The sequence below is a fragment of the Pleurodeles waltl genome, chromosome 4_2 (genome assembly GCF_031143425.1).
Source record: "Pleurodeles waltl isolate 20211129_DDA chromosome 4_2, aPleWal1.hap1.20221129, whole genome shotgun sequence".
NCBI classification, from domain to species: domain Eukaryota; kingdom Metazoa; phylum Chordata; class Amphibia; order Caudata; family Salamandridae; genus Pleurodeles; species Pleurodeles waltl.
The window spans coordinates 8,825,466-8,840,896 of NC_090443.1; the positions used below are offsets into that span (position 1 = coordinate 8,825,466).

A 15,431-nucleotide genomic window follows, 5' to 3' on the forward strand; every position below is an offset into this window, starting at 1 on the left:
TCTGCCGGCTCGATTACGAGCCGGCATCCTCGTGGGAAGGGAGTTTTTCCCTGGGCTGGCGGGCGGTCTTTTGGAGACCGCCCGCCAGCCCAGGGAAAAACTCATAATACCCTCCGCGGTCTTCTGACCGCGGAGCGGTATTATGGAGGGCGGCATCCTGGCGGGCGGCCTCCGCCGCCCGCCAGGGTCGTAATGAGGCCCTATATGACTTATGGTTGTACGGTAAACAAAAGTTGTGTACCAGGTGTTTGTCAAAAGCACCTTATTTTCACCTATGGGTGATGTTGTAATGAGTTATTCTGGTTGATGACCAACAACAAAACTTTATTTCAAGGGAACATTATGGACACAACCACTAGATAGCGGAGTAATGCACATCATGTGAATCTACAATTGTTTAATCTGTAAACTAAATGTACACAATGTATTTACTTTTCCTTTATTTTATATGCTTTTCCTGTTATTTTGCATCCGTTTGTTTTTAGAATTGGTCTTCAGTTTTGATTTTAATCTGTGTCAATACTATAGCTTGAGAGAACAGTATTTTACATAACATCTATGGTATAATTGTCTTTCAAGGAGGAAACGTGGAATTATTGAATCGGGACATCACACCTTAACAAAGAGAAGTAAAATATTTGTGACTTTTCTGTACACTGGATGCCCACTTTTTTACAAATAATGATTCATGAAAGGAAGTATTTATTTTTCTCCCTGCTCGAGTTATATTTAAATATGTCAAAAAAAATTCCTACTTCAGACCAAAATATTTGGCCTGTCCATGAATTTTGGACTGTGGGGGTAAAAGTTCCACCTTATTAGTGCTAATTTAAAACCTGAATTGAGAACTCAGCAACTGAAAAGTGACCAGTTAACCTTTGCAAAGTGTATGCCAGTGCCCTGTACCATGTTTGACCTGCTTTTCTTTTAAGTAAATTTTTATCTGTTAAAGATAGAAATTTTCACATTTTGCAGCATACGATGATGGTATTTGTGACAAGTGCAGTAAGTCCATGATTACATTAAAGAAGCTACAGGCGCACATTCACATTTTTAGTTCAAGCCTACAGGCCAGCTCAAATAGTATTCTCAGATGGACATCTCATTCCCAGGTCTGCATTTTATTCCCCATTTCAGGAATAATAACTAGTAATGTCTGTTATTTGATGCAAGGATGCCAGCCAGATTCTGAGAATGTGGTACATTGTTATCACACGTCAAATGATGGACTACTTGTAGATGGCCCTAAGTGGCAAGGTACAGGCCTATCTACTGAGGTATGAGCACTGGTGTTTTGGTGTATGGAAAGGCATGTTTTCATACAAATGTTTTTGTATCTAATAGGAAGAGACTTAGATGGAATATGTGGAATGCAGGATAGTGACATTCCAGCATTGACCCTGTGAGTAGTCTCTTCCTGAACTATTAAAACCTAAGATGGCACCCTTTGCCTGGTTACTTCTCATGTTTTTTCTGTTTTTAGCGAAAAAATATACGGTTTATCAAGGTATTTCAAGGAGAATTACTCACTTTTAGCTCTTCTGTATGCATGTGTAGGGCACTTTTAGACTACATTGATTTATTTTTTAGGATCCACGATACATCTAATGTATTGAGACATTTTTCTCCCTTGTCGTAGGCTGCAGTTTTTTTTTCAAAGAGAAATCTTCTGATTAAGGTCATTCAGTCCTGGTCCTGCAGACCTAAATGTTTGTTGAAAATATCAAAATCAGTCTCTTGACATATCTCAAGCAGTCTACTTTTAATGCTATTTTCCCAGATTTTTTGATTACTAACTGAAAATATGCTAGACCAATCTTAAAGCTGCTAAAATGAAGCACTGCCTTCTGAAACCACCTTAGTTTAGCTGACTCTCAAAAGCCAGCCCATGTTTTCAGAAATTGATTGTTTTTAGTTGGTACTGTAGTAGAAAGATTATAGGACTCCTTGCTTAGTCACCACTTCTCTGGTCCCCTACTAAATCACTGTTAGAACCTGGTACACCAACTTGAGCAATTTCTACAGTTTAAACCTCGGAAAACACATAAAACTACAGAAACAAACAGACATCAAAGAAATGCACTAGTTATGAAGTACTTTCTTAAATTCACAAACAAAAACACAATCAAAACAAAAAAGTTGTTTGAATTCATGCCAATTTATATTGTGGTCCGATCAGTTGCCGGTGTGACACACAACGTGTGGTGTCATCAGATTCGTGAAAGAGTCTAGGGCTGTTCCTTACTACAACTTTGGAGGAGGTGTTAATACATCCCAAATGTGACGGATATACCACCAGCCGTATTACGAGTTCCATAGGATATAATGGACTCGTAATACGGCTGGTGGTATATCCGTCACATTTGGGACGGAATAACACCTTCCTCCAAAGTTGTAATCAGGCCCTTAGTATTTTCAGGACTGGCCCTAGTTTCCCTGGCATTTAAACTTTACATTTCTTTAAGGAGTCTGTTCTTGATCCTCTCTGCATTTCACAAAACTGACTTCTTATGCATTGCTTTTGTTAAAGCTGCAGTTCTGTTAGTGTTCAGTAAGATCAACAAGAGACCTATTTTGTGTTTTGTCAAGAGCCTGTGTCGTAACAGTAAGGTGAATTCCCGGTGATTCACTACACCGTCCGCCACCTAATTAATTTTTTTGTCAGCCACATTTGTTTGATTACTACACTGCTCCTTCTTAGTTCAAGAGGCATGCAGCCTCTCTAAATAATTACACTTTAAACGTATTTCATTTGCTCTTTCTTACAGTTGTTGTTTAAGAACCTCAGACCTACATTCAATCATAGATTATCAGGAAAAACCTTGCTTTTCCAAAATATGAAAAACATTTATATGAACCTGAGTATTTTTTTCTGTTTAAAAGGTTATCAGTTTGCTGATACTGTTAACATTGTAAGAATTGAGGAAGAGTTGGGTTCAAGCATAGCGGATCATTACTGTGCAGAAAAACAAGAAAGGAACAGTCGCCCTAACCTAGGTAAAGTTGATAAGCTTCTGCTTTGCTGTGATGCTGAACTACTGAGAATGCTTCCTTTTGCAGTAGTGATTAAATTAACATCTTAAAACAAGCAGTATAAGGACTCAGAACTACAAAGAGATAAATAAATCTAGATGTTTGTATACCTGCATTACTAAACAGGGAGTAAGAATAAGAGGTATCTGACAGAACATGTATAAACATAAAATTGAATTTTCAGCAAGGTATGTCATGCTGTAATCCATAGAACGCTGGGTAAGGATTTTGAGATGTTTGCATTGTTTGTAGTAAGTGTCTTTCTCTTGTGCTTTGCAGGTGAATGTGCTTTGTGGTTTTTATATATCACCTGCTCTCAGGGACTAACATGTTCCTATTTTTTGTACTGCTATAAAAACAAGCAGTATGAGCATAGCCAGTGAAACGGAATCAAGTGGATGAAAGACTGATTTAACCTACAAGGATTTGACCCTGTCACTCTCAGTTTATGCTAATGTATGCATCTCTGGATTTTGAGCTAGTTTATACGACTGGGATATTATGTAATGGCAATGAAAAGTTGGCAGAGTTAAAGAATACATAGAAACGAGCATGGAATGATATACAGAGATTTACAAAAAGGGATTTTTCACCTAACAGGTTTGCTTTACTGATCATGGATGAAATACTGGTGACAGTTTGACAACATTCTCCAGATTGTGCACAATTCTAGAATAAAACTCCTTCTGTATGCTTCAACCAACATGATTAGAATAGCTGCGATAGGCATGAATTTTTAAATTCCAACATTCTTAGTACACCCATGGTCAACATTTTCTACACATATGAGCAGAACCATGGTATTATATATTCTGTAACTAAAATAGTCAAAATCGGAGATTGCTTTTTAGAACTTTTCCAAAGAACTGTTTATTTTAGATGAAACATAAGGAAATGTAATGTCAACAGATCGCTTTAGCGAACAAATTGTAGATAGTGAGATGCAAATGCACATAACGTAAATTGACATGGCAGATATGGGTTGTGGGAAACCCTTTCAAGGAAGAGTGTTGTAGAGCAGTCTTCATCCAATAGGATATGTAAACATGTTTTTGTAGTATCACTGAGACCCTTCTAATCCTATAGTATCTCTGTTTTTAACAGTGAGTGTGGCTGCTGGTCCAGCTGTGGCTTCCTTCCGCATCAAAAGTGAGGGGGAGCCCTTCTCTGCTGATCAGCTCTATTGTGACAGAAGAGAAAACATCGTAGGTACAAGTAAGTGTGCATAACTGATTACAATTTTAGAATTAGTTAATACAGCCTGAGCAACTCCTCCAGCCATTGGTGTGTATCATAGATGGACTTGAGATATGTCCTGTTCTGTGCACCCCTTGTAGACTGCTTAATTTGAGACGTGCCTACTTGGAAAAATATTCATAGTCACAATCCAAGATCTTGTGCTGGAAGGTTTTGAACTGTGGGCCTTATTTTTATCAGTCAATTATTTTAATTCATAGTATTGTAGCATAAAATCTTTGCACAATTGCTGGTTTGCTTTCCTGACAGTGTCTGTCTTTGTATATATGTTAATGACAACATCTGATCTTTACTTAAAGCCTGAGCTGAGCACTAACTTTGACAGCTTAGTGAATGAGCATGTGAAGGTATCCTTTAACTTGTCTTGATCCCTATAGTGCAAAATTTAGTTTGTGTTCACAAATTCTTTAAAAAAAAGTCATTTTGGTGATTTTCAAGATATGAGCAGGGAGTAAGTATTTCAATGTTCTCTGACAGTTGCTGTTGGATGTCACAACCATATTTTGATTTTTCAAGTAATTGGCTTTCAATTGCTGCACCCATGAATTTCAAATACTACCTGGATTGGTCCTTGTCGGGTGTGGGAATTGCTCCCAATTACAAGTTTCAATGCTTTGAATGACAAATAGCCAAGAAAATTGTATGTTTCTGTGCTGATATCTGCACGTTCCCCCCAAATACCAGACACTTCTCATCACTGATATATCACCAGGATATTCCTGGCAAAATGTCGTTGAACAAATCCGTGAGATGTTGGTATTCCTGTGAAATGAATAATTCTGTCTCAACCAGTAACTTACATTGGTGGCCAAATTGGGAATTATTGCCCACTTGTAATGAAGGCTTCTGTCTATCCTAGCTTGTTACATTTTTCTCATTTTTTCCCTTATTGTTGTTGAATAATGTTTGTATTTTATGTTATGTTTCAACATTGGATGACATTCTGACGTTTACTCAATTCTAGGTGCAAATTATCCACCTGGTAAATATCCGTAGTCTATGGTGTGGTATTCATCAGGTGCACAATCAAGTTTAGGACCTCAGATAGGTGTTTAACATACTAATGGCACATGACTCCCCTTTTTATTGTTAATACTACTCGGATTTCTCACAGTTTTCCATTAAGATATGCTCAGGGTTCTACCTTTTGGAAATCAAGATGACAGATCTTCTGGGGTTGTGTAATTAGCATCTAAGTTGCTATCCTGATTCTTGCTAATGTGAGCTTGTGCTGACATTGATATTTCTGTGAGGGTCAGAATAAGGCCTTTCTGGGGCTGGTTTAGAATTCGACAGAGTACTCCATCACCGACGTGAAGAATATCCTGTCTGTCTGCCTTATTAAAAGTGCATTTTATCCTAATGCATTTGTTATGAGGCATACAGGATATCTATCAGGTTTGTGATGGAGTTCACATTTGTCAAATTCTAAATCAGGCCCTTAGTGTTTTGTTTACTGACATTCATAAAAGGCATTCATAAAGAATATGTGGTTTGATGATATCTTTGCAGTGTCCAGATTTGTGCCCTGAAGCAGTCTACTGTTAGCTGAGGTCGTGATTAAAAAGAAAGGTTTCAGTGTCCTTTCACAGCCATAGATTTTCAGGAATACCTCTGAGACATTGATTGAAGGGTTTTCTACAGTATCAGGACTTAAGACACAGTAAGCTCTTCCACCATTCTTGTTAGCTTGGTTTTGTCAATTTCGTGGTGCAGATGATAAGCTAACAGAACCCGCCCTCTAAATGCCTCACCCTATTTTAGGCAAAGGGTGAATAATATCATTCTTCCCAGTTCAATTGGCAATGCTTCTGTCTTTAATACAAAGCTTGTGGTTGTTATATTCAAATTTATAACTTCCAAGGAGACATTAGTTAGATCTTGTTTGCTGATCATGATTGCCTCTCCAAGCCGATGGTACCTCACCTGCTAGCCAAACGTCTAAGGTCAGTCATCTCCTGGATCCAATGTAGATTTACTAATTGTACAACTAGGCACATGCAAACCTAATCTTTGTAAATCACTCCAACAAGCCAGGTTTGGTTATAAGCAGACCTGGGGAAATCCCTCTTTTGATGGACATTAGACTACCCCCTTGCTGTGCTAGTCTGCATTTAGTCACCATATTAATCACTTATATTCATTGTGGAGTCATTCCCTCCTGTTTTCTTTATTCTCCTACCCCTCGTGTCCAATTATTCTGTCTCTTTAAAGTGGCTACTAACAGGAGCTCAACTTGGGTGGCTCAGAGATGGCAGCACTCGTTGGAGCTCCAAATTATCGCTGGAGCCACAGTTGTAACAAAGGGCTGAAGTCGGGTCCCTAAACCAATGGCTCAGAGGAGCACAGATCCTGGGGCAAAATCTAGGAGTCTTCTCAATGAAGATGCAGTTTTCTTCCCTTAATTTAACGCTTTCAGGCGTCCCATTCTATTTGGCTCTGAAACTAACATTGAGTTAGTTTTGTCTGTTGAAGTACAATTGCTTTCACTTTTTCATAACAGGATTTCCATTTCTTACCACTGACGTGCAGGCAAGTTTGAGCAATATTCAAGACACACAAAGAGAAGAGAGTTCCTTCTGTATTAGCTCTGGTAAGTTACACATGTTCCTACATGACTAATTTGTACATTTTAAAATTGCTACTGAACACTAAGTAACTCAGTTGCCTCTACCTTAGCTAAGATCAGGAAAGTTACCACTGCTTTCCTTTATCGGTTTAACTGACATTGTGAGTAAAACCCTTCCCACTTCAGCATACATGCTCGGACCTGTCAAGAACCATCTTGACACATCATCCTCTTTGTCATTCACATTCTGCTCCATGCAGAGCCACTTCCAACGTTTTCACTTTTCATATGACCTTATGCAGAGCACTCAATGTTAAAAAAATAGAAACCTGTCCATAATCACCCTTCTATGCTTCAATTGTGCTCAGTTTAAGGACAAACTTTATTGTTCTCAAAAACAACCTTCCAAAGTGGGAGTTTGTTTCTGAAACACAAAACAATAATGACCATGAGACCCTCATAGTTTACATTGGGTGTGGTGTAAATTTTATTTTTTGCCATTCAGGAACTCTCAGCTTTTCATAATGTTCGTCCTATATAGAGCAGACGTACTGAGATATTTAGACCAATGGCCCAATCTCCATGAGGCCATTGGTCTAAGGTTTGGGCTGACAGAACCAGTGGCAGCTCTGCTGGTAGAAAAATGAGGGTTCACCTGCCTCGAAATAGAGCATGATCTGCTCCATCACTTTGGCAGACAGGGTACTCTACCACATTAGTGGTAGAGCGCTTTGTCCACCAAACTCTATATAACCGCTTTGTTCTGGAAGGCTCCAGCCTTGAAGCAGCTAACTGGCCTGCATCTGGAAAGCCCTGAGTTTCTCAGAAAAGATGTTCATCACGTGGTACGTCTCTGCACATACAACCCTCTTCACAGTTCTTTCCTTCTTGAAGTTTCTATATTCTGTGGTTTTTGTCAGTTCTATCATAGCATACAGGTCTATATTTTATCAAATGCTCCCAATGACATAGCTTTCCAGACAACACCAATGATCTTACCCATTGCTGCTTCCTCTTTTGTACTGTTCCAACCCATGCTTCATCTGGAAAACCGTCACCCTAACCTCTCTATGCCCTGGCACTCCTTTCCTAATGTAGGATAGCCTGCGTGTGATTCCCTAAAACGATCCCCCTTAAACGTTCCCAGTAATCTTCATGTCACAAAACAGTATTCTTTCTTTTACTTACGTAAGCTTCTTCATTTTAAGTTTGCAATGGTATGTACTGTGCTACAGTTCCTTGGCACGTGCATGAGCCTGTTATCTTATTACAGGGCATGAAGGTACCACTGTGGGCATCAATGAAGTTGGAGAATTGTATCCTCTTAACATCAAGGATTGTGAGAGAAGAGAAAACATTCATAGTGCCTTGGGTAAGAAAGACACAATGTGTGGATTCGACTACAACTTTAACATGTCTGTCAACAATCAAAACTATTTTTATGTTCATTTTTTTATTTTTATGAATGCTATCAAAACTCAACTCTGCAGATTTATTCAAAGGGGTAAAAATTATTGATTTAAATTAAAATCTTCGCATATTTTTGTTCAAACCTTGGGTAATTAAGGGTTGATTTGAGAGACACCTTTGAAAGCACATCTTTGGCTTAACCCCCGATCCAGTCTGCACTGTTTAAATTGTTTTCATTGATTTTCGAGTTTGTATAATACTACAGATAAATGTACATAAATGCAGCATTTTCTAATTTCTGACAGTGTAAGTTTACTCTTAATGTAAAACAAAGTCAAATTTAACTGTGCTATTCCATGTAATCATTTCTCAGTTCTGGACTCACCATGTCTCATCACATATTGCCCCTTATTCCACAATTTGAGTGTTCGTTTGTTTGTTTATTGCCGGATGTACTGTATCCTGTTCTCATTTATGTAGCGCTTGCTACCCCTTACGAGAAGTTAATGTGCTTTCGGATTGGTTAATCCGAAACAGTTGAAAGATTTAACACCAGACCTAATTAAGGACCCAATTCATAAAGAGAGTCACAAAAGTGCACCCATGGTATATGTGTTTGGATTAGTGGCTTTCAAGAATTCTCAAGCACTTACAGAACTAGACCAGGAAATCGTACTCCTAGAAAATATCTGTGAACTGTATTTTAACACAAGCAAATGTGCGTGTGTAGTTGTGCTCATGTGAAAATCTATTGAGCCTTTAAAAGTTCACTTTAACCACTTTTTTCCGAACCCTAGAAGAACTTCTACTTATGCCACTGTCATGAGTAAATGTTTAACCTTTCTCATTATGGGAAAAGATTAGAGAGGAGCTGGTGAATATCCTTAAAACATGCAAGTTAGTCAGTCTGCAAATTTGAAGGCATTCCAGCCCTGGAACTTTTGCTTACTGCTTCCTCCAGCCCCAGTATGTAGATCTGCGGAAAAGTGGCAAAATAATGAAATTGCTATAGTAGGGATTGAAATTGCAATTATTCAAGCCCTACTGTAGTAGTAGCCCTGACCTAATCAGAGAGGATATTATCAGAGCTCTTCCATAATGAGATGGCTGCCAAAATTTGTTGCTGCACTACATGGCACCAAAGGGACAAGTAGATATTTTTACAGGACAAGTAGATTTAAGAAGCAATCTCCCATGGACAAGTAGATATTTTGTTAAATTCCACACCCCTGTAATTTTAGTGACGCGAAAGTGCTTTTTGCACTACACTGTGGGCCGGCAGCAGTTGGCATGCGCTGGGTCCTATAAAGGACTGCAACAGGTTTGGGGAGCAATGGAAAAGAGAGTGGAGGATCAACTTGGATTGGGTGAGGGGTGAAGGAGCAATGGGGGCATTTAAGACAGGCCCAGGAAGGCCTAATAAAAGAAAGCCAGGGAGGGTGTGGGGTAAGCAGTGGACGAGCTAGGTGAGAGGGGGAAGAGAAGAAGGAGCAGAACATGCTGGATAGAGCTACATAAACATATGTGCTCCGAGGAAGTAATGAAAGAAAAAGAAAAAAGTAATTTCATGAATGAGAGGAGTGGAACAATATAAGTCACTCAGTCAATAGGATAATAAAAAGACTAAGGCCATCATTACAACCCTGGCGGTCTACAGACTGCCAGGGCAGCGGTGGCTGTCGGACCTCTGCCAATGTGGTCGTCTGGCAGCCACATTATGACCGTGGCATTCACCTCCATGGTCGGACCATCGGCACTGCCACTTTTTGGCCTCCTGAAAGGCTGACAGGGCTTGCGGTCCCAATCCGCTGGGAAGTGCTGCCCTGGGGATTATGATCCCCCCTCTTGGCCGGCGGTTGCCCCGCCATGTAAAGGTTGGTGGAGACTGGGTGCAGGGTGCCCCTTGGGCAGTGCATGGGCCCCCATGGCCAGCCCCATCCCTCTTTTCACTGTTTGCTTTGCAGACAGTGAAAAGTGCGAGGGGTGCTGGTGCACCCAACTCACCGCAGCATTGCTGCTGGCTCAATTACGAGCCGGCGTCAATGTTGTGGGCTGTTACTCTTGATAGGGGCCACGGTAAGGAGAGTGCACTGGCAGTCGTAGTGGGGGTCAAAGTGTCAAAAGTTGCAAAATGTATGAATTGAAATTTCCTAAGTGCTATTCTAACCCTTTTTTCAATTAGGGAATCTCATTTCCTAGTGTACAAAAACGTACAAGTTTTACATAGCAAGTCCTAATTGGTAACAAATCAACCTGCGGGAGTTCGCAGTTTGCAACCCTTTAGGAATACAACCCTCACAGGGATTTTGGCTTGCTGGAATCAGCAGACCACCATGTCTGTGATTGCTTTGTAATGAAGCTGTTTTTTCTTTTTTGGAATGCAGCCTGTTTTCCCTAAACAAAAACAGGATGCATTAAAAAATAATACAGTGAAACGGTCAAATTTCATTTTTTAAGGGTAGTCAGAGATCTATGGAACCATTGCTCGTTCTTAAAAAATATTTCTTTCAACATTCACAAAAGGGGCCCCCCTTCGACACCCCTTCCCATTTGCGAATCGTTACCACCTCCTTTCAGTTGCTGGTAAAATCTGAATATGTTGTCACAAAACATTCATACATACCACTGCGTTCCTGTATTTGGATGGGATGCCGTAAAAACACACCTCCCAAATACTAACTTGCAAACACAAATTGCGATTCTGTAAATTTACTTTTTCACATACAAAAAGTATTTTTGCATTCGAAAATGGCTTAATCACAAGAAGAGGAAGTCAAACCATTGAAAAAGAAGCAAGCAAATTAAAGACACCATAAAGCCAGCCATTGACGCTCTTTGAAGTTTGATGTAGTCCCCAAGAAATCTTCTCAAACATACATCTCGGAGAGACCTAAAAATGTATAATGTAGTCTTGTTCTGTTGTAAATTGTATCAAAAACAAAATGATGGCTGGAATGCGTGAATTAATCTCTGCCACTGGCAGTCGCTCGGGTCGCATCGCCATCCATCATTTTTTGCCCACCATGCTTCCTCTGTGTTGACCTAACCACATACAAAACAGTCCAGACCCTGATCCAGTGGGAAAAATCTGGCAGTTCGCCAGACCAAGGGGCAACCCTTATTGGGGTTCATCACCCAGGTATAGCTTGGTTCCAGTTGTAAAGTGAGCACTAGACCCACACATGGGCAACCCATCACATTTAAGGCATCAAAAACAAAGTGATGGATGGAATGCTAGAATTAATTTCAGCCACTGGCAATCTTCCCCGGGTCACATCCCAATCCATTGTTTTTCACCAACCATGCCTCCTCAGGTTGACCGAGCCTTATGCAAACCATTCTTGACCCTGCTTCAGTAGAAACATTGCAGCCATAACTACCTATCCAGGTCCTCCCTGAACCAAAACACAAGCAACTCTGGACCGGTTTCACTCTTATTAAGCCTCATCAGACCGGTGTAGCTCATCCAGTTATAGCTCACCAGGCAGTTCGCCAGGTTGCTTAGTTAATGTGGCACAGAAGCAGGGACCTACCTTTGGACATAGCCATCACAGTATTGTAAATTTCACCAATTTGTTTGATCCAGGTGGGCGCTACAGAAAAACCTGCAAAACAGGTGAATACCTAAAGTAGTATTCATGAAGAACCTCCACAAATGTTATGAAACTTTGTTATTCTGTTCCTACTTAGAAGTAAATGTGCCATGGAAGCAACAGATAGATGTGTTACCTGAAATTATAAAGGGAAGTGCATGCTCTAAAACATTAACATACTCAAAATAAACAAAACAAAATACACATACGCCATATCATTTGTTGGGATGTCTCTTTGTGGTAATTCACGGTTGTAGTTATGTATTTGGTTTTGCACAGAAACTATGATGTGATTCTTTCCATGAAACATCTTCCTTGATGGCTTTGAGCATGTGCTTTGATATGCTATATCATAAGTGTTGTTTGCAGTCTGCCTCCTCTGAAAGCTTGTATCTTTCCAATATTTATTCTTTTTGTTAATAAATGGGCATGACATCGAAGCAGTAGAAGGTTAGGCAGTACACAATACGTAGTAGTCCTGTCTCAATAAGTATTTCTTTCCAAATTATTAAGTAATGTTCACGAGCAAATTCTAATCTCCTTTCTGATTCATTCACTTGGTACAAGGTTTGATGCTGCAGTAGAAATGTTTAGTAAGTTATACAACATAACAATAATTTATAGTCAATTTCACACATTTAGCTAGTTAATGCAGTTTATTATGTAATGGCCATGCTCAAGAGTGTTCTGGTTAGTAGTTGACCCTCACTTCACAGTGGATTCACAGGTTACTTTGAAAAATGACATCATCTGAATGTCACACGCCTGCCCCTTTTGTAGGTGAGTCAGGACCATACCTTTTGACCAGTACTGGTCTGTGGAATTGCATATCAATAACATATGGTGTTGTGTATCTCGGACCACTGTGCTAATGATTGGAATATATGGTGTGTGTGTTGTAATGCCAGGTAGGTATTGTGAATCCGTGTGTCTTTAGTTTCTAGATAACTTGTCAATCAGTCAGTAACAAACTTTATTTGGCAAAAACACCATAAAAGCATTAGGCATAAAATGTACAAAAAAATGTTTAGAAACAGTAAACACTTATCAACAAATACAACTACTCTTGAAAATAAAAATGTCAAAACTTTCAATAAATTCAGGTATTATAAAAATTCAAATATTTTCCTAATAATTAAGGCCTGTGTACTATAATTCAGTACTATGTGGGAAATTTCACGGGAACTCTGTTGCTTTAAAAATAATAAGGCAATCTTGTAATGTCCTTTAAGGTTGACCTATAAGGTTCTTCTGTCGAAAAGAGGGATCTACCATTGCATATGTAATTGGTTTGTATAATGTGCAAAAAAGCAAAGAGTGGCAGGTATGTTGCTCTAACATAGAATCACACAGACAGGGAACACCGAAAACCAAGAACCTTGAACAGAGAAAGCCGCAAGGAAGTTCTCTGTTCTTAAACGGAATCTTGAAAAATGAAACTTCCGTTGAGTGTTAATGATGGCTGGTAAATATAAGGAGGGTCCTCCAACTGGAATTAAAAGCTGAAAAGAATGTACAGATTTTAACTGTAAATCTTATGAATTTTGCTGCCTGTTAAAGTAATTCAAGTAACTTTTGAGATGTTGTTTCGATACTCCCTCTAACATATCTGGGATTTTCAAATATTGAGGGAATCTGATCCTAGTGAACATCTCTTGCACATACTGTAACCATGGAATTTTTTCACTTTCATCATTGCCCATAAAGTCTTTACCCATCATTCCTGAAAAGTCAGCCTCAGGGGTTTGCCATATCCTAAACCATAACAAAAATGAGGCCTTTCCCATGATATCGGCGCTATAGCCCAATACAATTTCTCTATGACATATACATGACATATACTACGCAGAAAGTTATTTTCAAGCCTCTGGAGAACAACTGAATTGGTGTATCCTCACACCCAGAAGCATGCAGTTACCTGTTATATACTAGTCATTTATCTTATCGGTTTATACTGGAGATGCAAAGAAAACCAAAAAAACAGCCTTGATTACCCTTTCAATGTTTATGGACCTCGACTTGAGCAAGTGAGCAATAGCCCTGCATCAAAGGGAATTACCAGGTAATTAAAACAGTGAGCCTTAACCAAAGGCTGATCTTCAGTTCTGTGCTGCATAGATTTTGTATTCTTTGGGCCAAAAATCATAAAGATTCTGTTAAATTAACGTTAAGGTCCAACTTAAGCATAAATGAAACAAAATGGCCAAGGAGAATTTGTAGTCAGTTTGCAATTCTCGAAAGATGGACTTCATCATCCGCATACATGAGGATGGTACTAGGGGCCAGATGTAGGTAGGTATAAAATTGCGACTTGCAATTTGCGAGTCATAGCGACTCGCAAATTGCAACTTGCAATATGAAATGCAGAAAGGTGTCTCAGACACCTTCTGCGACTCGCTATGGGGTTGCAAAGACCCACCTCATGAATATTTATGAGGTGGGTCACAGTTTGTGACCCCATAGAGAGTCAAAGCACTCACAGGGATGGTGGCCTGCCGGAGACAGCAGACCACCATGTCTGTGACTGCTTTTGAATAAAGCATTTTTATTTTCTTTTTGCAGCCCGTTTTCGTAAAGGAAAACAAGCTGCAAAACGAAAAACTTCCGAAACCATTTAGTTTAGTTTTTTTCAGAGTAGGCAGTGGTCCTATGCCACTGCCTGCTCTGCAAAAATATTTTTGGGGGCATTCACAAAGGGGAAGGGGTCCCATTGGGACCCCTTCCCTTTTGCGAATGTGTTACCATCCACTTCAAGTGGATGGTAACTGCGAGTTGGTTTGCGACCGCATTTGAACACCCCTTCCTATTTGCGAGTCGCAGCCTCAAATTGCGAGTCGGTACAGACTCGCAATTTGAGGTTGTGCATCACGTTAAGCCTTTTGCGCCTCGCATACTGCGTTTTTCGCAGTTTGCGAGGCGCAAAAGGCTTCCTACATCTGGCCCTAGGTGTTTTCCAGTCTGAGACATATCTTTCCCTTGGATGGACAAGCATTTTTCAACTGCATCAATATATAGAGGAAATATGAAAGGAACCAATATGCATCCTTGTTTGACTCCCCAGAAGGAACCAGTCTTATTAGAGCACTTACCATTTTCTCCATACCACACTTTTGCTGCAGTGCCGGCATGACGATACCTGATAAATGTATTCATATCAGGCCTTCTCCCCATAGTTTCCAAGATGGCCCATTCATAGTGTCAAGGGCACAGGAGAGGTCCATAAGGTCATGTGGATGGTACCTCAACTGGCCTTGATATGTTTCTCTAAGATAACAGTGACATTTAAACCTTGCTCAGCTGTGCCAATTCCTTGGCGAAAACGATATTGGATTTCAGATAGAATGACATTTTTCCACTCTTAATTGTCTAATCTACCTAAAAGCACACTACCTATAACTTTGGTGATTGAATCCAATAAGGAGATTTGCCTAGAACATTTAGGGTTCATATTAGCCCTTTTTTGTAAATTGGTATAATAATAGCCTCTTTACAGGACTCGATCCAGTGTCTAGAAGCGGCAGGCTGCTTGACATTTGTAGTAATGGGAACCCAAATATCTAAGTTTGACA

The 15,431-nt window shown here is 39.7% G+C and overlaps 1 protein-coding gene across 7 annotated transcripts in view; it reads left to right on the forward strand.

Annotated features, from left to right (window-relative positions):
• Positions 1 to 15,431, forward strand: part of LOC138292042 (zinc finger protein 613-like) — a 54,073-nt gene that overhangs the window by 25,425 nt on the left and 13,217 nt on the right. For all 7 annotated transcript variants that reach the window (XM_069230374.1, XM_069230375.1, XM_069230380.1 and 4 more), the window contains 4 exons: positions 2,884 to 2,997; positions 4,138 to 4,248; positions 6,794 to 6,883; positions 8,133 to 8,231. In XM_069230374.1, the coding sequence (XP_069086475.1) occupies positions 2,884 to 2,997; positions 4,138 to 4,248; positions 6,794 to 6,883; positions 8,133 to 8,231 (414 nt within the window). The remainder of the gene's footprint in view (positions 1 to 2,883; positions 2,998 to 4,137; positions 4,249 to 6,793; positions 6,884 to 8,132; positions 8,232 to 15,431) is intronic.